Source organism: Xenopus laevis, chromosome 2L (assembly GCF_017654675.1).
Source record: "Xenopus laevis strain J_2021 chromosome 2L, Xenopus_laevis_v10.1, whole genome shotgun sequence".
In the NCBI taxonomy this organism is placed as follows: Eukaryota; Metazoa; Chordata; class Amphibia; order Anura; family Pipidae; genus Xenopus; species Xenopus laevis.
In genome coordinates this window covers 180,638,119-180,651,166 of record NC_054373.1, presented here as the reverse complement: position 1 = coordinate 180,651,166, position 13,048 = coordinate 180,638,119, and the positions used below count along the sequence as shown (strand labels likewise).

The 13,048-nt window shown below is 42.2% G+C and overlaps 1 protein-coding gene across 1 annotated transcript; it reads left to right on the top strand.

Moving 5' to 3' along the window:
* The first annotated feature begins 10,078 nt into the window (after nt 1–10,078).
* Nucleotides 10,079–11,502, top strand: LOC108705923 (olfactory receptor 52E2). Its single transcript, XM_018242671.2, has one exon. The coding sequence runs from the start codon at nt 10,138–10,140 to the stop codon at nt 11,116–11,118; it is 981 nt and encodes a 326-aa protein (XP_018098160.2). The 5' UTR covers nt 10,079–10,137; the 3' UTR covers nt 11,119–11,502.
* The last annotated feature ends 1,546 nt before the right edge of the window (nt 11,503–13,048 follow it).

Sequence of the window (13,048 nt, the reverse complement as noted above, 5' to 3'; positions counted from 1 at the left end):
TTGGTTGAATTTCCTTTCTCTTTGTGCAGCCTCTTGTTGCATATATTCTAGCATTTTTGGGGTAGGTCTTCTCTCACGAGATGACTGTCTCAACTGGCTTATCTGTTCTGAGACTGCTTGAGACTCCCTAAGCTCAGCTTCTATATTCTCTATATTAGACAGGTACTTTTTTATGTCACAATTTATCCTTTCTATCTCTTCAGGATCTGTCTCTGACTTCAAGGTTTCCCTCAACTCTAATACCTTCTGTTGTAGGGAATATCTTTCACTATTTAACGCTTCACCCTCTAACAATGGCATTGAATCACTATAAACAGACATTTTGACTTGAAAGAGTTAAATATCAGTTAAACACAAAGGAATAAATAACTTTATTCAAATTCACATAAAGTCCTTATAATGCAAATATCTCTGGATTCTCTCAAAGTTCTTATTACCTTTTTTTTCAGTGTCTCTTAATGTGCCAAGGTCAGCACATAACCATCAATAAGGAATAAACAGGAAACTCTGACCTTAATGTGAAGAGCAGGATACAGTGACTTAGCTTGCTGATTCAAAATCAGTGTCTCTCTATTGAAGTTAGGAATCACTCAGGATCAGTCTTTGCAGAAGTAGATGCAAGGTGAGGGACTTTAGCTTGCTTGCAGTTGCTTACAGGATGCTGACGGTCTGTGTCTTTACTTGCAGAGATGCAGCTGTCAGGATTGTTGCTCTGTTTGTGTGCGATGTCTCTGGGTGAATTGCAGCACGTGGTTGTTTCACTCTAGGCGGTAACACGCTTGTCGATATGTGCACTCTCACTGTGGCAATGCTCTGACTCTGAAGGCCGCAGGAAAGGCATACATCTACTTGGGTGCAATATTTTGTCAACTCTATTGCCACAGAAAAGGCAGGTTAGCTTTACAGGGCTGTTTAACCTTTTTTTATGCGGTCGGCCCTACCTGTCAGTGCAGGACGTCTGGGGTTAATGTTCTCCCCTCTGGAGGCAGGACAAACAGTAACTTTTTCTTGAGCTCCTCCTCTTCCTGTTCTCCACTTCCTCCCATCAGTTTTTTGTTTGTCCTGCTCGGGGGCGGACATATCTTCCTCCTCTCCAGAATTCTTTTGTTTTTTATCAAGACAGAATACAGCAAGAAAAGGTTCTTGTGTGCTTATTGTTGGTGAGCCCCCTGCGCGCTCCTCAATTTGAGCCCAGAACGAAGATCTATGGTGAGCTCCAGGGTTAAGCCCGTCCAATATGTGCGCTTTCCTAGTAAGTATACATGTTTTCATGTCTGAGCCCCCCACATATAGGCGCGCTCCATAGGTGAGCCCCAACTGTATTGTGTGCTCCGGTTTTTACTCACGTTGAGCCCTTGTCTGCTGACCTCTTACACTGGGTGCGCTCCTCCAGTGAGCCCCTTGCCGACTGGTGCCGTTTCGGGCAATCGCGTGTTTGTGCAGGTGCACTTCCGGACTACAAGTCCCATAATGCAACGGTCAGTTAGGCGCGAAGTAACGCATGACGTCACTTACGCCGCCATTCACTCTAGTGCGCATTTCAGCGCGGTTTTCAGTAAAGAAGCTACTATGGCGGCTCAGGATGATCTACTGGACCTGATCCATGCTATGGCTCCTGATAAGCACTCTACACGCAGTAAGAAAGCTTATAAAACTGCTAGAAGGGTTAGGAAAAGGAAATGCTCCAGATCCAGTTGCCCAAGCTGCACACTATTGACTCTGAGTCTGATTGTCAGCAATCTGACCCTGGCTCACAATCTATGCCCAACATTGTTACAACTGCTGACCAAGCTCACTCACTGCCTTCAGCCAGCAATTCTGCACCTAGCAAGGAACAGAATATACCTATCACTCAGGAGACTATTAGTCCTACTCAGGACACCAACCAGTTAGCCCATTTAATGGAATGGATACAAGGTCAGGTTAAGGCTTCAGTTTCTCAGGCCCTTAAAGGTCAAAGTAAACAGCTTAAGAAGCAGAAGCTAGAAGTTTCTTCTATCTCCAGTTCTTCACTACCATCACACTCAGACAGTGAATCTCATAGTTCTGATTCTGATGCATCTTTATCTTCTTCAGATAACTCACCTTCTGCAAACAAGCAGCCAGATGAAGTCAAAACACTCCTTAAACATATTTGTGATACCTTGGAAATAGCAGAAACTCAAACTCCTATTTCTAAAGCAGATAGAGTACTGGGCAATAAATCCAAAAAATCCAGATTTTTCCCCACGAGCAAAGGTATTACCAAAGCCATTGCGGATGAATGGGCAGAGCCAGATAAAAGAACCACAATTTCTCAAAATTTTTTCAATAAGTTCCCAGTGCCGGATGAGTTCAAATCCGTGTGGGACAAGTCTCCCAAAGTGGATTCAGCTATTGTCAGACTGTCAAAAAATACTACCTTACTCACTGAGGACACAGGTTCTTTCAAAGATCCCATGGATAAAAAAATGGACTCCGCACTCAAGAAAGGTTTTCTCAGTACAACTGCGATTTTTCGCCCTGCATCTGCAGCATTGTCAGTAGCCACGACTGCACGCTACTGGTGTCAAGATTTAAAAAAGAAAGATCCTTCTACTTTGGATTTAGATAAGATATCGGCTGCCTTCTCCTTTCTCAGTGATGCCTCACTTGAAATTGCTAAACTCGCAGCCAAAGCTTCATCCTCCTCCATAACTGCTAGGAGAGCTTTATGGTTGTGACAGTGGGCAGGGGATTCTGCTTCCAAGCACAAGCTAACATCCCTTAAGTTTGAAGGTTCTTACCTCTTCGGTTCTGAACTCAAAAAAATCATTGCTGATGTCACAGGTGGTAAAGGTGTTTTTCTGCCTCAAGGCAATCGAAACAAAAGAGATTTTCATAAGAGAAACTACCATCATAGATCATGGAATTCTTCACAAAAATCCTCCTACAGACAGAGGCCAACTACCTCTCAGTCATCAAATAAAAAGTTCAAATTTTGGCAGTCTCAGCCCAGAAACGTCAAAAGATCAGGCCCTGCCAAGACGCAGGATTCCTGACTCCAATCCAAACCACGATTCTATTCCGGTCGGAGGTCGCCTTCAAAAATTTCGCTCCGTCTGGGAACTCACTATCCAAGACCAGTGGGTACTTCAAATCCTTTCATCAGGTTACAAAATTCCCTTTCAAACACTGCCACGGAATCGATTTGTTCCTTCTTCGACCTCCATAGATTCGAAGAAAGCAATGGTCCTTCACGACATTATACAAGACCTGCTACACAAAGAGGTGATAGTTCCAGTTCCAACACTACAACAATTCCACGGTTATTACTCCAATCTTTTCTTAGTGCCATAAAAAGATGGGGTTTCTGTCCAGTACTCAACCTCCATCCCCTCAACAAACATGTTCGTTATCAGAGGTTCAAGATGGAATCAATCCGATCCATCACAGCATCTATTCCTGCAGGGGCGTTCCTGTCCAAAGTAGACCTTCAGGACGCATACCTGCATATTCCCATTCACCAAGAACACCAACAATTTCTCAGGTTCATGATTCAAGGGCAACATTTCCAGTTTCGAGCGATGCCCTTCGGGCTCACCTCAGCCCCCCCGAGTCTTCTCAAAAGTCTTGGGGGCATTGATTGCCAACATCAGAGCGACTGGTTGTCATATCTTTACCTATCTCGACGACATTCTGATTTATGCCACGTCGCACCATCAAGCCCAGCTCATGACACAGAAATGCATTCTCACATTATCCAATCACGGTTGGATAATCAACTACAGCAAGAGCATCATACATCCCACTTGTCATCTAACATTCTTGGGCATGGAGATCAACTCCATTTCTCAAAAGATAACCTTACCTCAAGACAAGTATGTGAAGCTATCAGCCTCAATTCTTCAACTTCTATCCAAACCATGTCCTACAGCGGACGACATTTTGAGATTGCTGGGTCTCATGGCAGCTTCCATCAATACGGTTCCTTTTGCTCGTTTCCATATTCGACCATTGCAAAACCATTTCCTCAAGTACTGGAACAAGAATCACCAGGATCTGTCCCAGATCATTTTGCTGTCTCCTCAGGTCACACGCAATCTTCAGTGGTGGCTTCAACCAAACAATGTCCTAACTGGGAAGCTCTGGCAGACACCAGAACCAGTAGTCATCGAAACGGATGCCAGTCTTTCCGGTTGGGGAGCTCAATGGAAACTTCAATCTTGCCAAGGGACTTGGTCACGGCAAGAGAAGACCCTACATATCAATGTCCTAGAGATTCGGGCGATTTTCAATGCACTTACTTTTTGGCAACATCTCCTACAAAACTCCCATGTTCGGATCCAGTCCGACAATGGGACAGCAATAGCCTACCTCAACTGACAGGGAGGTACCAAGAGCAAGAGAGCCATGGCGGAGATATCCAGGATTCTTTCCTGGGCGGAAACCCACAAGGTGCACATTTCGGCGGTCTACATTCCGGGAATACAAAATTGGCAGGCGGATTTCCTCAGCCGCAACACATTGGATCCGGGGGAATGGATGCTCCACAAACTTGTTTTTCAACAAATAGTCAATCGATGGGGCAACCCATGTGTGGACATCATGGCATCCCGATACAACACACAATGCTAACGGTTTTTCTCCAGGGTCCAGGATCCTCTTGCGGAGGATGTCGACGCCTTAACTACTCCTTGGTCTTTTCACCTAGGTTATGCCTTTCCTCCGATTCCGATGATTCCCAGGCTTCTTGCAAAAATACGCAGAGAGATGGTTCCCACGATCTTGGTGGCACCAGCATGGCCACGGAGGACTTGGTTTGCAGACATCGTGAGTATGGCAGTGGGCACACCGTTCACTCTGCCTCTCAGGCCGGACCTTCTTTGTCAAGGTCCCATCTGGTTCCCGGACATTCACAAGCTGCATCTCACTGCATGGATGTTGAATCCCACATGTGGATGTTGAAAGGTTTTTCAAAATCAGTTGTAAAGACCTTAATGGCGGAACGTAAGTCTTCTACGGTGAAGGCCTATTACAGGTACTGGGCCATTTTCTTTCGATGGTGCACTGACAAGAGTTTGGAATGGAAATCTTGTTCCTCACCTCAAATTTTACAGTTTCTCCAAGATGGAGCTGACAAAGGCCTCAGTGTGTCTTCTCTCAAAGTTCAACTTTCTGCATTGGCCGCATTATTCCATCAACAATGGGCCCTCTTACCTGAGTTCAAATTATTTTTTCAAGCCATGTTGAGGATACGTCCTCCCTTACGCGATCCTACACCGCCTTGGGATCTCCATCTAGTTCTGAAATGTCTCCAACATCCTCCTTTTGAACCACTGGAATTGTTGGACATTAAGTTGCTAACTTTTAAGACTGTTTTTCTTTTTGCTATATGTTCTGCCAAAAGAGTTTCTGACATAGCAGCGCTCTCTTGTGTATCTCCGTGGTTAATTTTTCATGCTTTCCACGTTAATCAGGAGATTGTTATTCCAGCCTTTTCTCAGGACTCGGCACATGAAGAACATTCCAATCTCCATACCCTCGATCCAGTCAGGGCCTTACAGAAATATGTCATTCAGACAAAATCATTTCGGAAGTCAGAGTCTCTCTTTGTTCTGCATGGTGGCCATAATGCAGGTAACAAAGCATCTAAACGCACTATTGCTCGATGGATAGTGTCCACCATACATACAGCTTATTCACTAGCAAATCAACCGTCTCCTGTTCATACAAAGGCTCATTCTACAAGGAAGGTCGGTACTTCCTGGGCATTTTTCAACAATGTTTCTCCGGAGAGCATTTGCAGAGCTGCAACCTGGACTTCGCTGCATACTTTTTCCAGATTTTACAGACTGAATTTACAACACAAAGCCGACTCTCAATTCGGCAGAGTGGTTCTGCAAGCAGCTAATTCAGTTTAATTCAGTTTTTCATGTATATAGTTCCCTCCCTATTTTTGGACGGCTTTGGGACATCCCCAGACGTCCTGCACTGACAGGTAGGGCCGACCGCATAAAGGAGATTTACTTACCGATAAATTCCTTTTGCGTAGGCCCGTACTGTCAGTGCAGCATCCCACCCTGTTTTTGCGGATGCCGCGTTTTTTCGTCACTTAGTAAGATATCAGTTCTCCACTCGCAGACTTTATAACAAACTGATGGGAGGAAGTGTAGAACGGGAAGAGGAGGAGTTCAAGAAAGAGTTACTGTTTGTCCTGCCTCCAGAGGGGAGAACATTAACCCCAGACGTCCTGCACTGACAGTACGGGCCTACCCAAAAGGAATTTATCGGTAAGTAAATCTCCTTTTTTGTCTCTTTAAGGGCTTGCAATTACACTCTGAGGCACACTTGATATGGCTTCTGCTCTAGCTCTGATGAGGTGCGTCTTCTCGCCTCCTCAGAGGGTATTAGTTCTACTGTAACTAGTGATGGGCGAATTTGCGCAGTTTAGCTTCGCCGAAAAACTTGCGAATTTCGCGAAACGGCGCCGGCACCCGTTTTTTCTACGCCGGCGCCCGTTTTTCGGAAAATTTTTTTTTGACGCCGGCGAATTTTTTCGGCGAATTTTCGCGGGCGTTTCGTGAATTTATTCGCTGGATGCGAATCGCGCAAATTCGCAGCAAATTCGCGCCTGGCGAATAAATTCGCCCATCACTAACTGTAACTGTCCTCGGATCCTTGAAAGACTTTAAGAACATACCACTGGTACAAAAATAACTTTCTTTATTGGTAACATCATCAGGATAGGGAATCAGGAACAAAGATGATGAGTTTTAGCAATATTGGTGCGATATAAGTGCAGTAAGTACACGTAGAATGTGTAGAATGTGGTAGAACTAGGGGCAAACATACAAAAGGAGCATTCAGTATATATTCTAACATATAATCACTAACATTGTCATTAGCAGCATTAATCAGTACACATAAACAAAGATAGTTCACCTATTTTCACCTCATAGGATCTTAAGGGCAGTTTCTCTACTCTGGCATGCTCTCTGAAGATTCTGTCTCTAAGATGGCTGCTGGCATGTCTGGCTAGATTCTAGAAGATCTCAGAATGAGGCTGGGTTCTGATTGGACTAGACTGTCAGGTGGCTGGAGTACTCAAATTAACCCTGTAATGTCTTGTGCTTAGCTGGCTATATTATAGCTGCTGGCTGTTACTCTACACACAAATGAACTTTAACAGCAGGAATGACTTTTCTGCTTGCCAAACAACAGAGCATATAAAGGTATATATTGTTCTGTACTGCAAACTAGCGCTAAGTTGCTACAAACTTCTCTTATATTAACAGTCACAATGAATTATGCAGTTTAAATGTTAGATTGGCTTGGGCGGGCAGCTACAGACGTTCCATCTGGTCCAATAAATAAAAAGTTGTCCAGATAAGGAATAACAAAATATGGACCGTTAGTAAACTCAAATCGAGTTTTTTACCCCCCAAAAAATGTCAAGAAGGCTAGTAACATCTTCAAATTGTCAACAGGGTAGAGCATCAGCTTCAAAACCAGAGGTTCTTTGGTTTCTTCCCAAAAGCAGACACCATCTTCATATAGCTTTATTATTGCTGCTTTGGCAGTGATGAAATGCCTTGTATGCTGTGTCCATTTTTAAAAATGCAGATTGTTTGGATACAATTGACTTTTCCATAATTTGGTGCTTTCTGGATCCCAAACCTGTACAGTATATGAAAGACAGAGGAGTCGGAGTCAGAGTTACAGTTGTAGTAGAAGGATTTATGTGCTGACTCCAGAGCCCTGGCACATTTTATCTTTAATAGCATTAGAGAGGTGTAAACTTAGAGACATAACTTGTAACTGCAGCTTTAAGGCTTCATTCATGAATCCCTGCACTTGGTTCTGTAGATGCCACGTTGGGGCAATGTAAATTAATATAACACAATACACAGTCTTTAAGACCTATTAATGACAGACCTCAGGTAACGGTTTAAACCCATTTGTCTGACAGGGACAGGTTTTAACTGCATCTTGCTTTCGAGGTTAAAACTCCCAAATGATTGGCCAACACTGGGATCACCTGACTGTTGTTGGGAATAGCAGGGGTCCTGTCCACTGACATTAGATGAGGTTTTATTTCCCCTTTACATTCAATGCCTTAGCTGAGCATCCAAATCTCTTTCACTGTTAAATCAGCCCCAGGCATCTCCAGGCAGCAGTGTAATAAATGATAACAAGCCCTTATAATAAAGGGTAATGGAAAAGTGGGTGTTGTTGGCAATGGATCATGGGAGTGACTGGGTTTTCTAAGCATATGCCCCAAAGAGCTTGCAATCTAATCTTAACTGGGCAGCAAAGGGTGTCAGTCATGTATGAAAAAGAAACTTGTGCAGATCAGCAGCACAGGATAATGAATAAGAGAATACATAGAAAACAAATTGTTAAATGATTAAAGGGAAGATAATAATTACACATACAGTTAATTACAGCTCTGCCTGGTGCCAATCACTGCACAAAGCTTCACATAATCACAGTAAATACGTTATCCATATAGTGATTTCTATTGCAGCATCACCTTGTGTCTCTGTAATGAGGGGATGAGGGACAGGGAAGGGAATAATTCTCTGGAGAGACTTTATCCAGGAGAGAATTGAGGCTGATTTATTTATATTATTTATGGAGGCAGTTTATAGGGTTTATAAGGAGATTTTCCTCAGTCAACTCAGACAGAAAGGCTGGAGGTTATTGCAGGTTGGTGAGACCCCCCTTGTACCATGAGAAGATGTAGATGATCCCTGATAACATTACAGAGGAAGATTTACTGGGTATGTACCAGGGATTTGGGGCAACACCTTGTATAACTGGGGCTGTTTCACTGCTGAAATGTCCCATATCTGCCCCTCTGTCTCTGATGTTTAATATTGGGGTGTGAGATTGGAGCACAAGGAATAGTGCATGGCTGCTTCCACTGGCTCATGGAAAAGGTAGAATGACTTTTTTGCTGATAATCCAAGTGGAATCAGAGGCAGAAATCTCAGGCACCTTCAGTAGACGTCAGTGGGTGCAGTTCCAAGGTACAGGCGCAGGCAGGTGGGTCCTACAGACATACAATTTGTCTTTTGGACTCACAGGGAGAACATCCAGCATTTCATATGCAGTCAGCACAGACACTGCCATTCATTTGCCTATAACTGTACAGTTTCTGTAGGACGAGGTTCTGTTTAGAAAGAATCTATTCCAATAAATCCTCAGACCCATAGGAAAGGAGTGTGACTGGTTCCTCTGCATCGTTAGGAGCTAAATCCTCTCTCCCATCATCAGTGAGACCTTCCCAGGTACCTAATCCTGTCTGTGGGGGAAAGTCCTGCTGCTCTACATCACTTTATATATAATCAGCTCTTTGCTATACACCCAGCAATGGGAATCAGTAGAGGATCTGGGTTTATTCCCTGTAAAATAAGTGATTTGGGTCACCAGAGGCACCAGGACATTATTTCAGGATATTATTATTACAGGATATTATTACAGGATATTATTATTACAGGATATTATTACAGTATATTATTATTACAGGATATTATTACAGGATATTATTACAGGATACAGGAGAGATTACACAGGTATTGTGCCAGGAGAGCAAGTCATACTGGGGCTGATTCCTCCCTCTCGTATAACACTCACAGCTCAGGGCAGAAAATATAATTATGAGAAGAAGACCAACTGTTGGGGCATAATTACCTTAATGGCTTTTAAATAACATTAATTCTATTAATATAATTTGTTCAGAGTGTACTTTGTGCTCAGGGAGGGTTGCCGGGGGACTGACCTGTGTCTCATACAAGAGATGTTACTGTACTGATAATGGCACTTACACCAACACTAGGACAGTTATTAATACATGTAGGAGGGTTTTTCCTATGTAAGAGACAAAAATAAAGCCATTGAGATCTACTGTAAACGTAGGAAGGTATTTGACAAGACATACACTAAGGACAATTTCCTCTTATCTGTATTGATGGGCTTATTATTGTGTCTGTTGGGCTTGGAAAAAGTAAAAGTCTGGGTGCAAATTCTGTTTCATGTTCTGATATTTCAATGTTTACGTTGCTTATTTCAGGAAGAATTTTCCGTGACCCATTGCAAAGACTGTATAACTGGGCAGAGAAGAAATAGACTAGAAATTGTAACATTTCCTTTTTGTGGCAAGAATATGTGGAGATGCCCTGCAGCTTCTTCCTGTTAGTCATCATGTCAAACCTCAGCAGAGCCAATCAGATCTCCTCTCCATTCATCCTGATTGGGATCCCAGGGATGGAAGAGATGCATGTTTGGATCTCAATACCACTGTGTTGCATGTATATAGTAACCATTTCAGCCAACATTACTGTTCTTCTTATCATAAAAGCTGAGAGGAGGCTTCACCAGCCAATGTACCTGCTCCTTTCCATGTTATTAGTCACTGACCTTGTCCAGTCAAATGCCGCCATTCCTAAGATGCTGCTGCTCTTCTGGTTCAAGCTAAGAGAGATCACTTTTGAGGAATGTCTAGTGCAGATGTTTCTGATCCATTCCACATCCTTAATGTCGACTTCTGTCCTTTTAACTATGGCCTTTGATCGTTATGTGGCCATTTGCCACCCACTGAGATACTCCTCTATCCTGACCAATTCCATGATTGCAAAAATGGGACTGTTTGTGACAATGAGAGGGACTTTGTTAATATTTCCTGTCCCATTCCTTGTCAGAAGGCTCCCATTTTGTGGGAATCATATTATTCCGCAAACTTACTGTGAGCACATGGCGGTGGCAAAGCTCTCCTGTGGTGATATCAAAATCAACTTTATTTATGGGTTATTGGTTCCTTTGCTAGTGGTAGGATTAGATACAACATGTCTTATTCTGTCCTACACCATGATTATAATGGCTGTGCTGAGACTTCCTAACAGAGAAGCCAGATATAAAGTTGGTAACACATGTGCTGCCCATGTTGGTGTTATCTTAGTGTTTTATATCCCAGCCCTCTTCTCCTACATGTCTCAAAGATTTGGGGCTTCTTCTGCCCCATCTGTGCAAATCCTTATTTCCAACCTCTACCTGATCATTCCTCCTATGTTGAATCCAATCATATACGGCATAAATATCAAAGAGATTCGGAAGAAGGTGTCAAAATGTTTTTCACTCACTGGGAACAGTCTGTGAATTGTCCCTCACAGGCAACACTATGATAGTAGCTGTGTTCCACATCCAGATGTCATATAACCAATAAACAAAGAATATGTTTACTTTCCTTATTTTCCCCCAAACTAATGATACATACACATGGCTATTCACTATTTCACTGAAGATATGGGAGTGAAGCTACAATGATCAAGCTACAGACAATCACCTGTTCTTCTGCACAAAATCTCAATCAATTTATGGACCAAAGCCAACATTTGATGGAAACTGAATGCCTTAAAATATTTATCTAAATAATTTCTAGACAGAAAAGTATATTTATGTATATTCAAAATTTCATTTGATCATGGGTCACCAATATTTCTCAGCCAATGGTGAGCCTTTGTTTAGGCACCAGATAGGAAGGGGCACATTTACTATTGGTCAAATATCGAGGGTTAACTAACCCTCGATATTCGACCTTCGAAGTAAAATCCTTCGACTTCGAATATCGAAGTCGAAGGATTTTACCACATTTCCATCGATCGAACGATTAAATCCTTCGAAACGATTTTCCTTCGATCAAAAAAGCTAGGACAGCCTATGGGGATCTTCCCCACAGGCTAAAATTGATGCTCAGTAGGTTTTAGGTGGCGAAGTAGGTGGTCGAAGTTTTTTTTAAAGAGACAGTACTTCGACTATCGAATGGTTGAATAGCCAAACGATTTTTAGTTCGAATCGTTCGATTCGAAGTCGAAGGTCGAAGTAGCCAATTCGATGCTCGAAGCAGCCAAAAAAATACTTCGAAATTCAAAGTATTTTTTATTCTAATCCTTCACTCGAGCTAAGTAAATGTGCCCCCATATACACTGTAATATAAATCAGGTTTTCTGAATTAAATAAATCATTTTACATGGAAAAGATATGCTTAAAATGAATATCAGAGTACTGTGTATACTGTATACTTATATATGTAATAAGAACAATAAATTACTTATCAAAGTTGAGAAAGGCCACAGCCAGTTGATAAACATAAGAAAGAACTGAACCTGTATTAATGAAGTTATCCCATAGCACTTCCAAGACTGGCTAATGACTCCATCATGGTTCCCTTATTAACCCAACCAATCATAAATCTGTACCAAAACCCTCCATGCTAAGTCAGTTTCACACCATAAATGGGTCTTGGCTTGTTGACCATGTCAATTGATTGTCTGACAAAAATATATTATCTGTCCTGTACTCAAATTCATTTTGTATGACAAGGTTTTGATTGTTGATCCCACCAGAAATGGTTCACATTATGCTTTCATGTATAGCAAAGCCCAATAAAGAGGCCTGGGTTGCCAGGTGGCTGCTCTAATCCAAAAAAAGTGTCTCCTATTATGTGACGGAGAGACAAACAGCACCTACGTTACACATCAGAAATTGAAGTCTGGTAAGAACTGAGCCGCACAAATAAGAAAATGACAATTCCATCTGCTGTTTTTATTTTTTTTGGTGTAAGCCAAAAGGGCCTGTATTGGGCGCAATTCAGCACAATGAATTTCACCCAGCCACAATAATGTACTCTTTGCTGGACTTAATGGAATTCTCTTCGTCTTAAAATTTTCGGAAAAACAATATTCCACTAAATGTTTTTTTTTTAACATATGGTTCTGGTTGCTGAGCTTGGTCCTGCTCCAGCAAATATAACAAAAATAAGTCTTTGGCACTGAATGACTTTGTCGTGTTATTTTGCTCCTTGAATTTAAGACAGCTTTCCCAATTGGTGAAAAAAATCTTGGCAAGTTTTGTAAACTTTGTGAATTTTCTGCACCATGTAGGAAGCATTTGGCTCCATATATAATCTGGATATGTGGATCTGGGTTAGAAGTATGCCTCCTGGGGAAAGTCTAAAATTTTCATATGGGATATAGTTAAAAGGGCCACAAATATAATTAGGGGTCAACTCCTTTGATTATTTTTCAAA